Source organism: Chiloscyllium plagiosum, unplaced genomic scaffold, assembly GCF_037043375.1.
Source record: "Chiloscyllium plagiosum isolate Xiang-an unplaced genomic scaffold, Cpla_swu_hap1 HiC_scaffold_32, whole genome shotgun sequence".
NCBI classification, from domain to species: Eukaryota; Metazoa; Chordata; class Chondrichthyes; order Orectolobiformes; family Hemiscylliidae; genus Chiloscyllium; species Chiloscyllium plagiosum.
In genome coordinates this window covers 13,190,742-13,208,569 of record NW_028270170.1, presented here as the reverse complement: position 1 = coordinate 13,208,569, position 17,828 = coordinate 13,190,742, and the positions used below count along the sequence as shown (strand labels likewise).

Below are 17,828 nucleotides of genomic sequence, written 5' to 3'. Positions count from 1 at the left end.
AAAGATGGGTTAAGCCAATAAACTTTAGTGAGAATGGTCTCCTGAACAACCTGAAGAGACATAACTAGATAGTGATTAAAATGAAAGACAGTCTAAAATTTGAATTATTATATGAGAAATACCTCACTTTTCCAAGAAATGGGAAAGTAAGGTAACATGTCTCTTTTTAAGCAAGATTGTATACTGCAAGCACAAACACTTTTAGTTATTTTTTACCAAGACCCTCTGTCTTTATTCCTTATTTTTCACTCTGCTCTCTCCAAAAGCCATTGACTCTCGTTGAATTACAATTTTACACCTGAACCAGTTGGTCATTATTGATGTATAAACTTTGATAGACGTTTTAATCAGTTATTCTAATGTGGTGAGGGAGGAATGGTAATTTGATGTGTATTTTCACATGATATCAATGGAAGCTTAGCTGATTTCTCCCTTCTTGACCTTGTTGCAGTGGGGGCATATGCAGCACCTAGCCGAATCCAGCTACTCAGTGCAGATCAGGGTTCAGATCTCGGGCATTCCTGATGGCTTAGCTACTTGCTGAATAAATTCATTGAGCCATCAAGGAGCCCATGTTCAGGATTTTCAAATGTCTGAGCCAACCTTCAGTATCCTGATATGTGAGGGATAAGCTCCATTAGTCAAATGAGATGCAGTCACACTCCTGTGGAGTTGAGGCTCAGTGCTTGATAAGGAGCAAATTTATGACACACTGTACTGTTGAAATTTATTTTCCCAGAAATCATTTGTTAAAAAAGGTAGATATGAATGAACTTGAAAGTCAAAACAGATAGTGTTCACCCTTCAGTTATTACTGTTTTCTGTTTCTGCTTATTCTTTGTTCATAATCTGAGAATTTCTGTAGCTGATGGCTTGTAGAAACTTATATATTCTATGGGCTTCTTTGCCTGGTAGATCACTTTCTTTGGTATTTTTACCAGCTTGAAGAAAGAACACGGTTAAACGTCTCAAAAAATGGGGTAACCTACTACGACCTGAGCAAGAATTGGCCCAGCATTAATTTATATTTTAATTTCTGTGCTTCTACATTTGTTTACAGCTGACAATTAATTTATGAAGTTAAATATCTGGCTCAAGTGGAGAGCAAATACTAGCATGAAATGGTCGATCCAAATGGCTTATTTCTGTGCAATTGTTCTATATACTTATAATTATTAGAATCTTCTATTTTTAAGATTTAACTTAAAGAAGCATCAAGCTGTCCATTCACACCAGATGTGATATCTGAACAGTCCTGAATTATTGATACAGGTTGGTTCAACATTTGGGGAAAGACCAGTTGAAATCAAATCAAAAAGTGCTCCTGATTTCTGTCAAATGATCCCTGCTGGAAAATATTAAAATGTTCAGTGAAAATGAGGCTCATCTTGTCTGTTACATTCTCAAATGTGTGAATAGCCTGCTAAAGCTCACTACTTAGTTTCGAGATAACGTAACAATGAACACACGGTGCAGTCATATTAAAGGAGACATTTCAGGGCAACCAATAATAGAAGGAGGTGTAATGTTGAGCAAAGACTGATCTATATGTTTCAACCTCCTCACATTGGTTCCTGTGCTCAGATTGTTTCCTTACGATAAAAGGTTGAGCAAATTGAGTCTGTATTCCCTGGAGTTTGGAAGCATGAGCAGTGATCTAATTGAAACATAAGATTCTAAAGGGACTTAGCAGTAGATAATACCTCTCTTGACTTGTCAATCTATACAAGGGGACATAGTCTCAGAATAACAGGCAGATCAATGGGACTGATCAACAGAAATTTCTTCATTCAAGTGGTTCTGAATATTTGGAATTCTCTACCCTAAAGGGGTTTTGAAAGCTCCATCGTTGAACATATTTAAGGCTGAGATTAGCAGATTTTTGATATTTCAGCGAATTGAGGATATGGGAAATGAGTAGGAATGTGGAGTTGAAGCTGAAGATCAGCTGATGATATACACCTTCATGTTATTTTCTTATCTTCAGTGCATTGAAAATAATTGAAATTTAAATTGGTGCTTCATATGTGAGTGCGGTTTTCTTTAGAATTTGTGAATTAATCCAATGCTTGTGACAGCTGGATTTCTGAAGTGGTTCTGTATAATGTTGGGTCGTCCAGATTCAAAAAGACCGTTGAAAGCAGACTGTGAATAGCAAGCTACTGAAACTTCAACTTAGTGATAACTACATCATTCCTCTATGGTGCTCAAGATTACGTGTCTCAAGTGAGCATTGATGGTGCTTTCCTTTCAGGTAAAGTAAGTAAGGGCTTGTTTTTATATTGCACCTTTCAGGATTCTGTATATCCAAAAGCGTATCAGAGCTAATGAAGTACTTTTGAAGTGTGGTTCATGTTTTTAAATCAGAGAAACGCAGAAGTCAGTTTCCAAAAAACTAGTTCCCAACAACAGCAGCAATGAAATTGTTTTCAACGTAGTGCTGATTGCAGAATAAATTTGGCTAGGGCACTAATAAAAATCCCCTTGTGCTTAGCAAAAGGTAATGTGGGATCTTTGTTGGGGGGAACCGGCCAGGCCTCAAGTTTAATGTCTCATCTGAAACACAATCTGAAGCAAATGCAGCATTTCTACCAGCCAAACCTTAGTACTGTGCTGACTGCCAGCTTGGATTAGCTGCATAATCGCTAGAGTGGGTACAAAAACGTGACTTTCTAACCCGGAGGTGGGAATGCCACAACTGACCAGGATCTAACAATTGTTTGTGTAGAGAAAGGTTATTTTAGTTTATGGTTTGAAGCAAAATTGCAACTGCAGAGGTCCAGTTTCATTTTTAATAACAAACAGAGAAAATGTTCCTCTAGTTATTTTACTTCATGTATCTGTTTGATTGCCCAGCTGTTCAAACCTTCGTACAGCAAGAATTTTTGTTGGATGATCCAGTTGCAGCAGTATTTCCCATCAGTATTTTGTTCTCTGATGCAAACCACAGGATCACAACCCATCTCAGTGAATGCTATCCAAGGTGTGTTTTTTTCTAACATTTTGTCCCCCATTGTCAGCAGGATTTAAAAGAACGTGTAATAATAATTTTCCCTTCCCTCCCATAGTAATTTTGAATGTCTAGATCTTGCTACATGATTCTACAGCCTGCCATCAGATGTAAAGACTATAATCAAGTTGAGGCAGGGATTTTGAAGTGGTTATGCTGACTGATAACTAGAAAATGACAGGCACGAGATATTAATCGGAGCTCTCATTTCAGGCATTTTACAACTTTGTACAATGATGTGTTTTTACTGTGTGCTTGCTTCCTTCTGTCAGATATTACAATTGAACACTTAATCTCTGGCTTCGAGGCATAAGAATATATTTATGGAAAAGGCTATGCCCATTTGGTAGATTACTTCGGATGGTTGTGAGAAGTGGTTAAAATTTCAGAAATGGGGAGTAACAAGGTATTTCTCTATTTCTGAACTCGGATGCAACTCTGTCCCTCTAAACCACTCCATATCCAAGGAAGATTAAAATATGGTGGTCTTACATCCTTCAGATCAGGAGATGGTTGAGATGGGGTATGAGGAGGACATGATTGGAGATAGAGTGGAAGCTAAAGAAATGCAGAAGAAAACTGTTTGGCGTGGTTTGGTGGATAAGGGAAAGGGCAGAAATAGGCTTGTGGAACAAAGGCATTAAGGATAGAGGCAAGCAACTGATTGAGTAGGTTGAGAGGTGCTGGAAAATCATGGCAAACTTTAATACAGTTATCTCAAAATATTGTTGATCATAAGCACTTAAATAGAGCAATTAAACTTTAAGTTAAAACTATTAGAAGAAAGCAGAAAATATCTTGTGGAAGATTCTGCTACAGCCAAAATAGAATCTAAACCATCCAATGGCAATATTTAAAAAATTACAGTATATTGAAAATAAATGCAAGTGTAATCATTTTGTTTTCTGTTACACCAAGCAGGAAAAAATTGAAAATGTGTGCTCAGTATAGTTAGGCTGTAGAAATCATTATAATTTAAGAGTGCACATACAGCACTTCATATTGGGTTTACAAACATATTGTTATCGTTTTCATGTTGGAAATCGAGTGAGGATGGAGAAACAACATTAATCCGCATTCTCCTACCCACTCCCGCTCTTTGAATGCAATTCTCCAAGGGGTAGGATTAACTGGATGGTGTCTGTTCAAGGTCTAATGATCAGCTCCCATTTGCCATCATGCTGTATCGTACTTTTTGCCAAAAAGACACATTTGTCTAAATGTGCCTTCTGTTTGTTTCAAGTTCCTACACTTATTGGAGTTCATGAATTGAGTGCAGTGCAAACTTCAAATGTTGCTGAATTCCTTCTTTTAAGTTTAAACTCAGATTTTTTTTCTTTTATTTTGTATTTCAGCCATAGAAACACAGAGTACTAGCTCAGAAGAGATTGTGCCCAGCCCACCTTCCCCACCCCCTCCTCCACGTGTATACAAACCCTGCTTCGTCTGCCAAGACAAGTCATCAGGTTACCACTATGGAGTCAGCGCTTGCGAAGGATGCAAGGTACGAGATAAGTCTTGAGGTATTTTCAATTTGCTATGCCAGATTCAGGGGAGTGGTGCAATTTGTCATGGTTTATTTTTCTATCCACTGCCAATTTCCACCAGAGCACCTGCCAGATGGTGCTGATGAATCAATGGGGGCGTCCAAGCCTCATGAAAATAAGTGAGCCCCTATCACCACGGAATAGGGAGGTTGACGTTTATACATTAGCAAAGTGCATCAGATGCCAGGAAGAGGTGTGTTTGTCATGTAGTTGTGTTCTAACATCACAGATGTACCAAAATGACTACACATTAATGTAGGGTGCAGTATTACTTCGAAAAATGACTGCATGTGCTGATATTCCAAAAATACACCCAACCCGAGCAAAAAATGTATTCTCTCATTGTAGCCTTCATTATCCATTAGAAGTTTAAGTGGTGATCTAGTCAAAGTTTTCAAATTAATAACAGGAAAAGACAGGGTAGATAAAGGTAAGCTATTTTCACAGGTTGAGGATTTCAGAACTGTGGCAAAGAGTCTGAGACTTAGAGCCAGACCATTCAGGAGAGATGTTAGGAAGCACTTCAGCACACAAAGGGTGGTGGATGTTTGGAACTCTCTTCCACAAATGACCGTGGATGCTGGATCAATTGTTAAGTTCAAATCTGAGATAGATAATTCTTTGTTATGCAACGTATTAAAGAACATGGGCCAAAGATATGTAGAGTTAGGCCACAGATGAGGCAAGATCTCATTGAATAGTGGAATAAGCTTGAGGGCTAAATGGCTTACCACCATGCCTATTTTTTTAATAATGTAAGGAGTTTCACTCTTGCTTACCAACCTCTTGGACAGTAGATAATCATGAGTCCCCAGATTTTGGTCTTACTTGTAAACCCCACGCGTGGAATTATGGTGTATTGACCCATGTAATTTTTTTGATACTGAATCATAGTCCAGCATTTTTAATTTAAGAAATCTGCTTTCTGCGTGGTACACAGTGTCTCAACTTGGTTGAGTCTTTTGAAGAAATAACGAAGATGATTCATGAGGGCAGAGCTTTGGATGTGCTCCAGTTGGACTTCGCTAAAGCATTTGACAAGGTTCCTCATGGTAGACTGGCTAGCAAATTTAGATCGCATGGAATACAGGGAGAGCTCGCCATTGGGATACAGAATTAGGCTTGAAGGCAGAGGATGGTGGTGGAGGATTGCTTTTCAGACTGAAGGCCTGTGACCAGCAGAGTGCCACAAAGATTGATGCTCGGTCCACTGCTTTTTGTCATTTACGTAAATGATTTGGATATGGACATAGGAGGAATAGTTAGTAAGTTTGCAGATGGCACCAAAATTGGAGGTGTAGTGGACTGAATTTCACTTCAGAGTACAACGGGATCTTAATCAGGTGGGCCAGTGGGCCGAGGAGTGGCAGATGAAGTTTAATTTAGATAAATGTGAGGTGTTGCATTTTGGAAAGGCAACAGGACAGGACTTAGATACTTAATGGTAAGGTCCTGATAAGTGTTGCTGCGCAAAAAGACCTTGTACTGCAAGTTCATAGTTCTTGGAAAGTGGAGTTGCAGGGTGATGTGATAGTGAAGTAAGCATTTGGTACACTTGCTTTTATTGGTCAGTGCATTGAGTATAGTAGTTGGGAGGTCATGTTGTTCTGTATAGGACATTGGTTAGGCCACTTTTTAAATACTGTGTGTAAGTCTGGTCTCCCTACTAAGGGAAGGATGTTGTGAAACTTTATAGTGTTCAGAGAAGATTTGCAAGGATGTTGCCAGAGTTGGAGGCTTTGCTATAGGGAGAGACTGAATAGACTGACGCTATTTTCCCTGGTGCATTGGAGGATAAGGTTTGTAAAATCACGAGTTGCATGGATAGGGTGAATAGCCAAGGTCTTTTCCTGGGGTGGTGGAGTCCAAAACTTAGAGGGCATAGGATTAGGGTGAGAGGGAAAAGATTTAAAAGGGACCTAAGGGGTATCTTTTTTTCACACTGAGGGTAGTGCATGTATGGAATGAGCTGCCAGAGGAAGTAGAGGAGGCTGGTACAATTACAACATTTAGAAGCCATCTGGATGTGTATATAAATAGGAAGGGTTTCGAGGGATATGGGTCAAATGCTGGCAAATGGGACTTGATTTATTTAGGATGCCTGATCAGCATGGATGAGTTGGATTGAAGGGTCTGATTCTTTGCTGAGCAACTCAATGACTCTATCTATGATCATTGAATTCTTTCCTTTGGAATCTGGGACTTGATATATTTTATTTCCAGTGAAGAAGAGTTAGACAATGATACTGCCACTGTCTGACAACCCTTAGCGAAAAAGCAATTGTATTCTATACAGACAGCAATCCTAGTAAAGAAAGCAACTTGTGAAAATTAGATGCCAGTTTTAGGGTGGAGAGACTTTGATATAGCTATTTGCTGTACCAGTTTCTAAAGATTACCTTGCCATATGTTCCCACTTCATTCTACATCCATTGTAGTTTGTGTCAAAAATATGTTCACATTTTGTATTGAACCAGTATGAATTATTCCCTTAAAAATATGCACATTAGAATGTTTGTTAGTGTATGCTAAATAATACACTTTCAAGACTACTAATTGTATCCATTGTACATATTGTTATAACAATCTCTATGAAGGAAATTTGGGTTAAATGATTTCTTCACGGCGTGTCGAATTTAAGAACGACGTGTGTGATATTTTCCCATGGCTGTGCTTTGAATAATGAGCTCCATGGCTAGTATTAATTGGAAATGAGAATATTGTTCGGATCAAACCACACTTATGGAATTGAGCAAATCATACACACTGACTCTCCAGTATATTAATGGAGTAATGCAGTACTGTTGGAGATACCATCCTTAAAACCTTCCTTCAACATATATTTTGTCCAATGGCACTCAGGATTAGATTTGAAGACAACCAGGGTATTATTGTAGTTAACATTCTTTCCTCAACCAAAAATAGACATGCTGATCATTTGGAGAACTAGCTGTACGCAAAATGACTGCCATATTTACCTACATAGCTACACCAACTACAACTTAAAAAGTTATTAACTGTATGGGAAGTGTGTTATGATTATTGCAAAAAGGCACAATATAATACAAATTCTTTAATTTCTTCTGTGTTGTAATATCTATCAAAAAGCATGTTTGTCTTCAGGAAGTAAGTTAATGGGTCTTTCAGACCCATTCAACATGGGAAGCTTTTTGCTTCTTTGCCTTTGAGGTGAAGAATTAAAGTAACTGTGCCCTTGTCGCATGCAAGGTAAATGATTAAGATAAAAGACGTCCCTTCATCTCGAGATGCAGAGAAAAAGGCACAACCCTTTTATTTGGCCCATAATAGGACTGTGTGGCTGTAGCAACATGTTTTGTTGAATAAAGGAAGAGTAAAATTTGAGATTCTTTTCAATGTCTTAATCTCTCGTCACATTTATTGAGCTGAAAGGGAGACATTCTTTCGGGAGTTTTTCAGCTATTTTGTTTGGCGCAGAACCAACTTCGAGCTGACATTGGTGGATTTAAAAAGTGAGACAGTTCTTGGCAAACACCTCGACAGCAACGGAGCAAAAATTTCATTTAAACATTAGAATTGAATACATTAATGATGCAGCTTTGAATTTTTTGTTTGGAGCTTTGAATTTATTTGTGGTTTGAGTGGTGCCAAATGATGGTGTTACTTGAAATGAATATAGTGGGAGAAGTGTGACTGAAGAAGGTTTGAGTAACAAGAAAGTTAGCAAGTTACTTGCAGTTTTCCAGCTAACTGGGCAGGACTTTGTAGTCTGATTTATCTGAGTTTTTCCTCTGGCACAGATTGCAGAAAGCTCTGACAAAATGATTTTAAGTAAAAGTCATGTAGATGAGAACGATTAGATACTCGTGTCTCGGGAACAAATTTATGCTTTTAAAAATTAAATGTTTTTGATGCATTAAATTATTCATCTTGTACATTTTCATACAATCAAAATATCAACTGTAAATTTCATCCTGATTACTTAGTGGTGTAATTGATGTCAAAATTCAGAATTTCTTTTTCCATTTAGGTGTTTTCTAATTACCCTATCAGAGAGATGTTACTGCACACCACTGGAGCAAGTGGAATTTGAACCCAGGTTTGAATTCCTTAATGGTGTAAAGATGGTCCTTGCTTCACTCATCAATGATCAGTTAATGAGCCTGAGTTGGCTTCAGCTGGGTTGGATTTAGGGTACTTAATTTGGCCTCAGGTGCTCTGTTTTTGAAAGAGAAAAATCAGCCTGTGTTTGCATTTGAAATCACTATCCACAGAGCTCTAAAGTCCCACAAAAATGCCTTCTTGGCCTCCTTCCTATTTCGCATCTACACTCTATCCATCAGTGGCTTAATCTAAACGTGTATGTATATATTTATATGCTGCCGATTCCCAGCATTTCCTGCCCACCACTCATTGTACCTACGTTGGCTCTGATTGTCAAACTGCTTGTCCAACACCCTGCGTTAGGTAAACTGAAAGCTGAAGCTAAATTGTGTGCAACTGCGCCATGTATTTCACGCTGCTGAGTTAAACCTCCAATCCCATGTCACCTTAGATGAGAAAGAACATTTGCTGGAATGTCATCTGTTGTCCACCTCTATCTTGATCCATCTGTTGCTGTAATTCATATCCATTCCAGACTCAGCCATTCCAGTGTTCTCCTCATTAATCTCTCATTATTCCCCCCCCCCCCCAATAACTTTGAGCTGCTCCAAAATTCTTCTAACTTAGACTAATGATTGAGAAATTCATAGGCTTTCTTGCCAATTTGCTTAACAAATGAAACATTCTCCCCCTGTTTGTTGCTGCAGCATGTAATAGGGTATGGGAAATCTGTGAATTGGTCGTTGGGACCTCCGGGTTTCTTCAAGGGATCTGTGCTCATTACCATCCCCTATGCCCAAATAACTGTTGGAGCCAGTGACTATCCTTAAATTGTGCAAAATTGTGTTTGCTTCCACAGTTTATGCCCGTTATATAACCTGAATCCAATGATATCAAATATCTGTGGAACACTAAGAAATGTCTCATTATTAAAAAATGGCACCTTGTGTTGAATACAAATATTTATTTGAATCAAAGTTTGCTTCGTCAAGATCTGCAAACAGCCCTTTAAAAAGGCATGTGATATAAACAAAAATATTTTAGGTCACAACATAATTTCTTGGCTCGCAAACTTCTAGAATCTTTGCAGAAGACTAATTGATTGACTCTGTGCCCAGTATGGCACGAAGTGAAAGTTGTACTCAATTGTCATAGTATGTGGTTGTGGAAAACCTAAAGGGGTGCTCTACTTTAATGAATGTAGCACTGACAGCCAGGTTTCTAGTACTAAGACTGACTCTGCTGTAACAAGGGGTACATCAGATCTCAAGCGATTGATTGTGACAAGGGACTTGCTAGTCACAGGCACTGACAGATGGTACTGTGGCCAACAGCGAGACATCAGAGTGATGTGCTGCCTCCCAAGTGCCAAGATCAAGAATATCTCAGAGAGGGTGCAGAATATTCTCAAAGGGGAGAGCAATCACCAGGAAATTGTTGTACACATTGGTACCAGTGACACAGGAAGAGAAAAGGATGAAATTCTGAGGACAGAATTTAGGAAATTAGGAGGTTAAAACATACTTTCTCAAGGTTAGCAATATCTGGATTACTCCTGGTGCCACGAGCTAGTGAGGTTAGGAATAAGAGGATTTAGCTGACAAATGTGTGGCTGAGGAGCTGGTGCAGGGGAGAAGGATTCACATTTTTGGATCATTGGAATCTCTTCTGAGTTAGAAGCGACCTGTACAAGAAGGATAGATTGCACCTGAATTGGAAGGGGATTAACTCTCAATGCCAGCAAAACCAAGGAGCTCGTTATTGACGTTTGACAGGATGTTACTCATGCCCCCCCTACACATTAACAGCAGAGAGGTGGAACGAGTGGAAAGTGTCAAGCTCCTGGGAGTGGTCATCAACAACAAGCTTTCCTGGACTCTTCATGTGGTGGCACTGGTTACAAAGGCCCAACAACATCTCTTCTTCCTCAGGCAGCTGAGGAAATTTGGCATGATGGTGAATACCCTTGCCAACATTTATAGGTGCGCCATCGAGAGCATTCTGTCTGGATGTATCACTACCTGGTATGGCAACTGTACCATTCAAGATTGGAGACAGCTACAAAGAATGGTGAACTTGGTCTGGATAATCACAAAGGCCAACCTCCCGTCTATAGAATCCATCTCCCAGGCCTGCTGTCAAGGAAAGGCTGCCAACGTTCTTAAAGATCCATCCCACCCGGCAATGTTTTTCTACCATCGGGGAGAAGGTACAGAAGCCTGAACACACACACACCAGCTGGTTTCACAATAGTTTCTACCCTACTGTTGTTAGAATACTGAATGGACTCACAAACTCTTAACATTTGCCTGTACCTGTGTTTTTGTTTTTGTTTTTGCTGCTGTTTACCTAATATTTAGTTATCTATGTTACTTAACTCTGTGATCTGCCTGTATTACTCGCAAGACAAAGCTTTTCACTGTGCCTTGGTACACATGACAATAAATTCAATTCAGTTCAATACCCTGGTGGGGATGGGGGCACCAAAGACACAGAGAAAAGCAATAAGTCTGAGGCTGGTACAGTTGAAATGAGGAGCAAGTCCAATAGTCAACGCAGGCAAGAGCCTGACAGAAAACAAGGTAAGATTGGTAAATTAAACTGCATTTATTTCTATGCAAGAGGCCTAACCAGTGAGGCAGATGAACTCAGGGCATGGGATGGGGAGTGGAGGGGGGGGTTGTGCAGCAAGAGAGATGGGGTACTGGTGTTTTTAGTTAGGGATAACATTTTGGCTGTTCTTCAGGAGGATAATCCTCAGAGGACATCCAGTGAAGTTACTTGGGTGGAACTGAGAAATTAGAAAGGAACCATCACCTTATTGAGAGCTGTAGGGCCCCCAATAGGGCGGCACGGTGGTTAGCACTGCTGCCGAACAGCGCCAGAGACCCGGGTTCAATTCCCACCTCAGGCAACTGTCTGTGTGGAGTTTGCACATTCTCCCTGTGCCTGCGTGGGTTTCTTCCGGGTGCTCCGGTTTCCTCCAAAAATGTGCAGGTTAGGTGAATTGGCCATGCTAAATTGCCCACAGTGTTAGGTATGTCACAAGGAATTAAGGGCTACGGGGAGAATGCGGGTAAGTGGAGTTGAAATGCCCATCAGCCATGATTGAATGGCGGAGTGGACTCGATGGGCCAAATGGCCTTACTTCCACTCCTATGTCTTATGGTCTTATGAAGGAGTAAATGTAGGGGAATGGGTCTGGGTGGATTGCTCTTTGGAGGGTCGGTGTGGACTTGTTGGACGAAGGGCCTGTTTCCACACTGTAAGTAATCTAATCTAATCTAATCAATAGTCAGCGGGAAATTGAGGAGTAAATTGGTAAGGAGATCTCTGATATCTGCAAGAATAATAGGGTTGCAATAGTAGGGGATTTTAACTTTCTAAACATAGACTGTGACCGCATACTGTTAAGGGCTTGGATGGAGAGGGATTTGTTAACTATGTACAAAAAGATTTTCTTATTCAGTATTTGGATGTACCTACAGGAAAAGGTGCAAAACCTGACCTTCTTTTGTCAAAAAGTGTGGTGCTGGAAAAGCACAGCCAGTCAAGCAGCATCTGAGGAGCAGGAGAGTTGACGTTTGGAGCAGCTTATGCTTGAAACGTCCACTCTCCTGCTCCTCGGATGCTGCCTGACTGGCTGTGCTTTTCCAGCACCACACTTTTTGACTCTGATCTCCAGCATCTACAGTCCTCACTTTTTCTCATAGTTGACCTTTTTTCCGAAATAAAGCGGGGCAGGTGACTGCAGTGTTAGTGAGGGAACAGTGATTATAAATCTGTTAGCTTTAAAATAGTTATGGTAAAGAATAGACCTGATCTACAAGTTAAAATTCTACATTGGAGTAAGGCCAATTTTGATGGTATTAGACAAAAATTTTCAAGCGTTGATTGGGAGAGGCTATTCGCAGGTAAAGGGGTGGTTGGAAAGTGGGAGGCCTTCAAAGGTGAGGTAATGAGAGTCCAGAGACAGTATGTTCCAGAGTCCAGAGACAATATGTTCCAGAGTCCAGAGACAGTATATTAGTTGGAAGGGCAACCTTGGTGGGTGTAAGCAGTGCTGGATGACTAGAGAAATTGAGGTTCTGATTAAGAGTAAGAAGGAGGCATATGTCAGGAATAAACAGCTGGAATTGAGTGAATCCCTGGAGGAATATAAGGGCAGAAATGAGACATGAGATAGCTTTGGCAAGTAAGGTTAAGGCAAATCCAAAAAGTAACTAGGGAGAGAATAGGGCCCCTTAAAGATAAACAACCCCCTCTACGTGTGGAACTGCAGGAGATGGATGAGGTACTAAATGAGTATTTTGTGCCAATATTTACTGTGGAGAAGGATATGGAGGCTCAAGGATTTGGAAACATATATAGTGATATCTTGAAAAGTGTCCATATTATAGAGGAGGAGGTGCTGGACATCTTAAAATGCATAAAGATGGATGAATCCCTGGGTTCTGATCAAGTGTATTCTAGAACTTTGTGGGAAGCTAGGGAAGTAATTGTGGTGTCCCTTGCTGAGATATTTGTATAATTGATTGCCGCAGGTTAGGTGCTTGAAAATAGGAGAGTGGCTAATGTGATACCATTATATGGTAAGGCAAAGCCAGGGAACTATAGACCAGTAAACCTGACACCAGTATTGGGTAAATTGCTGGAAGGGATTCTGAGGGACAGGGTTTACAAGTATTTGCAAAGGCACAGTCTGACTAGGGATAGTCAACATGGCTTTACGAGTAGTAAATCGTGTCTTACGAACTTGATTGAGGTTTTTGAAGTGACAAAGAATATTCATGAAGGCAAAGCGGTGGAAGTTGTCTATATGGACTTCAGCAGGGTGTTTAACAAGGTTCTGCATGGTAGACCGGTAAGCAAGGTTAGATCAACTGGAATCCAGGGAAAGCTAGCCATTTGAATACAAAATTGGTTTGAAGGTAGGAGACGTAGGGTGCTGGTGAAAGATTGTTTTTCGGACTGGACGCCTGTGACCAGTGTATGTTGCAATGATTGGTGCTGGGTCCACTGCTTTTTGTCGTTCATATAAATGAATTGGATCTGAGTATAGGCAGTATCGTCAGTAGGTTTTGCAGATGACACCAAAATTGGTGGTGTAGTGGCAGATGGAGTTTAATTTCGATAAATATGAAGTGTTGCATTTTGGTGGGGCAAATCAGGGCAGGACTGATGTAATTAAGGGTAAAGTCCTTTGGAGTGTTGCCGAACAAAAAGACCTTGGGGTCCAAGTTCATAGTTCCTTAAAAGTGGAGTCAGGGTAATGAAGAAGATATTTGGTATCCTTGCCTTTATGGGTCAGTGCATTGAACATAGGAATTAGGAAGACATGTTGCAGCTGTACAGGACATTGGTTAGACCACTTTTGGAATGCTGTGTTTAGTTCTGGTCTCCTTGCTGTAGGAAAGATGTCGTGAAACTTTAAATGATTCAGAGAAGATTTACAAGGACGTTGCAAGGGTTGAAGGGTTTGAGCTATAGGAAGAGGCTGAGTAGACTGGTGCTATTTTCCCTGGAGCGTCAGAGACTGAGGGGTCACCTTATAGAGGTTTATAAAATAATGAGAGGCATGGATAGGGTGAATAGTCACGGTCTTTTTCACAGAGTGGGGGGAATCCAAAACTAGAGGGCATAGGTGTAAGGTGAGAGGAGAAAGATATAAAAGGGACCTAAGGGGCCCACACACAGGGTGGTGCATGTATGGACTAAGCTGCCAGAGGAAGTGATGGAGGTTGGTACAGTTACAACATTTGAAAGGCATCTGAATGGGTACATGAATAGGAATGATTTAGAGGGATATGTGCCAAATGCTGGCAAATGGGACTAGATTAACTTAGGATATCTGGTTGGCGTAAATTAATTGGACGAACAGACTGTCTCCATGCTATACGACTTTATGACTGCTGTTAACACAAACATTGCAAATTTGTGGCATGTTTAGCCACCTCTACCAGCATGATCACCTAGGTACTCAGTCACATGAGGCACATTAGCTATATGATGTACTGGTATTATCAATGTATTGAAAACATCTTCCTCAGTATATGTCCATTCAGCATTTCACATATTAGTTGCCTCTCATACAAGGTATCGTTTCCACAGATAGAAAAATCATGCAACATGTAATCTCAAATCCAAGTAGCTTTTAGGCTACCTGATCAAAAGACTGGCAAGTGTGTGGATGTCTGTGATTATCACCCCATGCATGGTCAGAATATATAAAGTAGTGACCAGGTTACAAAGTGCATGTTTCTTATTCACTGTAACACAACCAGCTGCAAAAAAAGGTATTAACTATTCTTCGAAATCTTACCTCACTTCCACTGGTTTGATTTTTGATTGATATATTTAAAGGTTGTACCCATGTTACTTCTTTTCTTTAGGGTTCCTTCACACTTCTTTTCATGCTCTTTGTCAGAAGAAAGACATACATGTAGCCTGCAATAAAGAACAGGACATCCATTGTGGCTCTTCTTGAGAGCCCTTGAAAGGGTTAATCTGCAAAGTATGCATTTGATTGTTTTCCAGTTTCTTTCTGCCACCGCAATACGTGTTGTTGGCTAAATATCCATTTAATTGACCAATGATCACTTAAAGAAATCTCCCAGTATGGCAAAATTTCTCGTAAATTCAGCATTGCAATTTAGTGAAATTTTATTAGTAAATATTCAAACAAATTTAAGCGATTAACAATTAGATTAGATTAGATTACATTACAGTGTGGAAACAGGCCCTTCGGCCCAACAAGTCCACACCGACCCGCCGAAGCGAAACCCACCCATACCCCTACATTTACCCCTTACCTAACACTACGGGCAATTTAGCATGGCCAATTCACCTGACCCTGCACATCTTTTGGACTGTGGGAGGAAACCGGAGCACCCGGAGGAAACCCACGCAGACAAGGGGAGAACGTGCAAACTCCACACAGTCAGTCGCCTGAGGCGGGAAGTAAGAAATTGGGAAGTAAGAAATAAGATGCAGGTTATTTCTTGGCTGTACAAGCTTTGAAATCTTTAGAAGGATGGATGGTGAAGTCAGCCAATGCAAAAGCTTCAAACATATTTGCTTGAAAAGAATGTTAATTGATTTAAAACAAAATGTTATCCTGTAGCTGATCTTCACATCTCCCTTTGTATTTTATCTTAACTCCTTACACAATTAATGAGGGTGTAAAATGACCTCTGGGTTTTTTAGGACTTGCTGCACAATTCAACTTAAAATAAAAATAATGTAAAAATTTTCAATCAATTAATACGTAATTTACCTCATTAACTGAACATAAATTCTATCACAGTGAGTTACAGCTTGAATGAATCTTGTCTACTCCTCTTTGATTTCGAGCTTGCGAACATTGTATTGAAAACAGAAAGGATTTCTTCAACTTATACCATTTCTACCTTAGAATAACAAAACCTTAGGCCTGTCTAACTATATACCATTTGCTTCCTTCGATAATACAAGTATATTAAAACACACAGAAACAGATAACTTTCATACTTCTGTGAAATTTAACCAATTGGTATCGATAGAACTTTAGCTCATTGCATTTAAAAGAAATTAATAGGTTTTTGCTGCTGATATTCCCCATATCTCATACACAAGGCAATGCTTATGTTTCATATTAATCTCAAATTTTGCTAAATCCTTTCTCCCCATCATAATTGCGAGCTCTTCATTTCCCCTTATTACTCCCCTTACATCAAAGTAGTAAAATAAATTTGACCTGGATGCAGTCAATACAGAGCCATCAGAAAACACTGTTAGTTGTTTGGATGGCAGAAGACCTTCAAGCACTTCCCGTTACTGAGGTTTTTGTTGATCATGCTTGTAAATTCTAAAGATACAATGCAAAGCTTCGCTCAGTTCATCAAGTTGAAATCTCATTTAATTTCTTTAAAAGCCCCAAATGTGTAAGACAAAGCAAGAATACCTTGAATCTCTTGAGAATTTGGGGACACAACTTTAAGATGAACTTCCATAATGCCTTACATATCACTAAGCTTTCTTAGATATTAACTGTACTCCTATTCTCCAGTATTGAATCTCCACTCACCTTATTCATAAGTAACAATTCACTAATATGTAGTCTGAGAAGCCTTAAATTATTGATTTCCTGTTATAAATCAGATGCTTCACTTGTTACAAGACATCCCATGTTTCAAGCTGGGTACTGTTTTATGTAATTAGATTAACTAATTATATGCAGTGGCCAGGCACAGGAAACAACTATACATAATTTACAAATTTAATCAGTGTGTAAACGCAGGTCAGTTTGAATCAGTTACTGTAATTCAGTTCAGACCCGAAAAGAAACTCAGGCGCGCAGATTTCAAAACAGCAGATACACTTACCAAGATATAAAACTGCGCATTCATATAACCTCTTCTTTAATGCTTCTTGTAGGTTCTAGCTATTTCCAAAGTCATCTTCCTTTTTATACCTTTGTAATGGGAGCTTCAGTTATTGCCAATTAAGGAAATTGTCATTTGCTACCATAAACTCTTTATTTCAATCTGTCCTTGAGGTTAATCACTGTGTTCCTGCAGTATCATACATTGTGTTCCTACAATATCTTACATTGTCCTGTTGTTTCAGTTATTTTTTGTTTAACTGCAACATTGTTCTCAGCATGATGAATCCTTGTTTTCAGTGGTTTCAGCAGTTCTGCTCCCAGTATAGACTTGATGGTGATCTTTAACCAGGATGTTATTTGGGGGTGCTGTAGCTGGTTTCATTACATCTGGGATGGAAGAGTAAAGGTAGACCACATTTCCACTTACTGACTGAGTTTTTTCAGTGATTTTTGCGTATGTGGTCGTTGGTTTGGGCTAAAATGACCTTTGGTTCAATGACATTGCAACATTTTCTGTCCATCTTGTAAATTTTGCCTTGCAGTTGCAAAGATCCATGGAGAAAATGTATTAGCTAAAAACTTCATTTAAAAGAAAGCATCTCTGATAGAGCAACACTACCTTAGTATTACATATGACATAAACCTTTATTGTCCAGCCTCTACGGTGGAAACACAGGAACATTTCAAACGGTGGAAACTAATCAATCACTTGAGCCATTCAATTATATCATAACTGATAGTTACCTGAATCCCATTTGCCTATGATTGTTCCATTCCCATGATACCCTTCATGAATTAGAGCATAATCTACTTCAGTTTTGAA

At 39.6% G+C, this 17,828-nt stretch overlaps 1 protein-coding gene across 11 annotated transcripts in view; it reads left to right on the top strand.

The window, feature by feature from the left end:
- raraa (retinoic acid receptor, alpha a) overlaps positions 1 to 17,828 on the top strand; it is a 583,661-nt gene that overhangs the window by 504,075 nt on the left and 61,758 nt on the right. For 10 of the 11 annotated variants that reach the window (XM_087977802.1, XM_087977800.1, XM_087977799.1 and 7 more), the window contains one exon: positions 4,366 to 4,514. The exons of the other annotated variant lie outside the window; for it this stretch is intronic. In XM_087977802.1, coding sequence (XP_087833928.1) covers positions 4,366 to 4,514 — 149 coding nt within the window. The remainder of the gene's footprint in view (positions 1 to 4,365; positions 4,515 to 17,828) is intronic. 11 annotated transcript variants of the gene reach the window in all.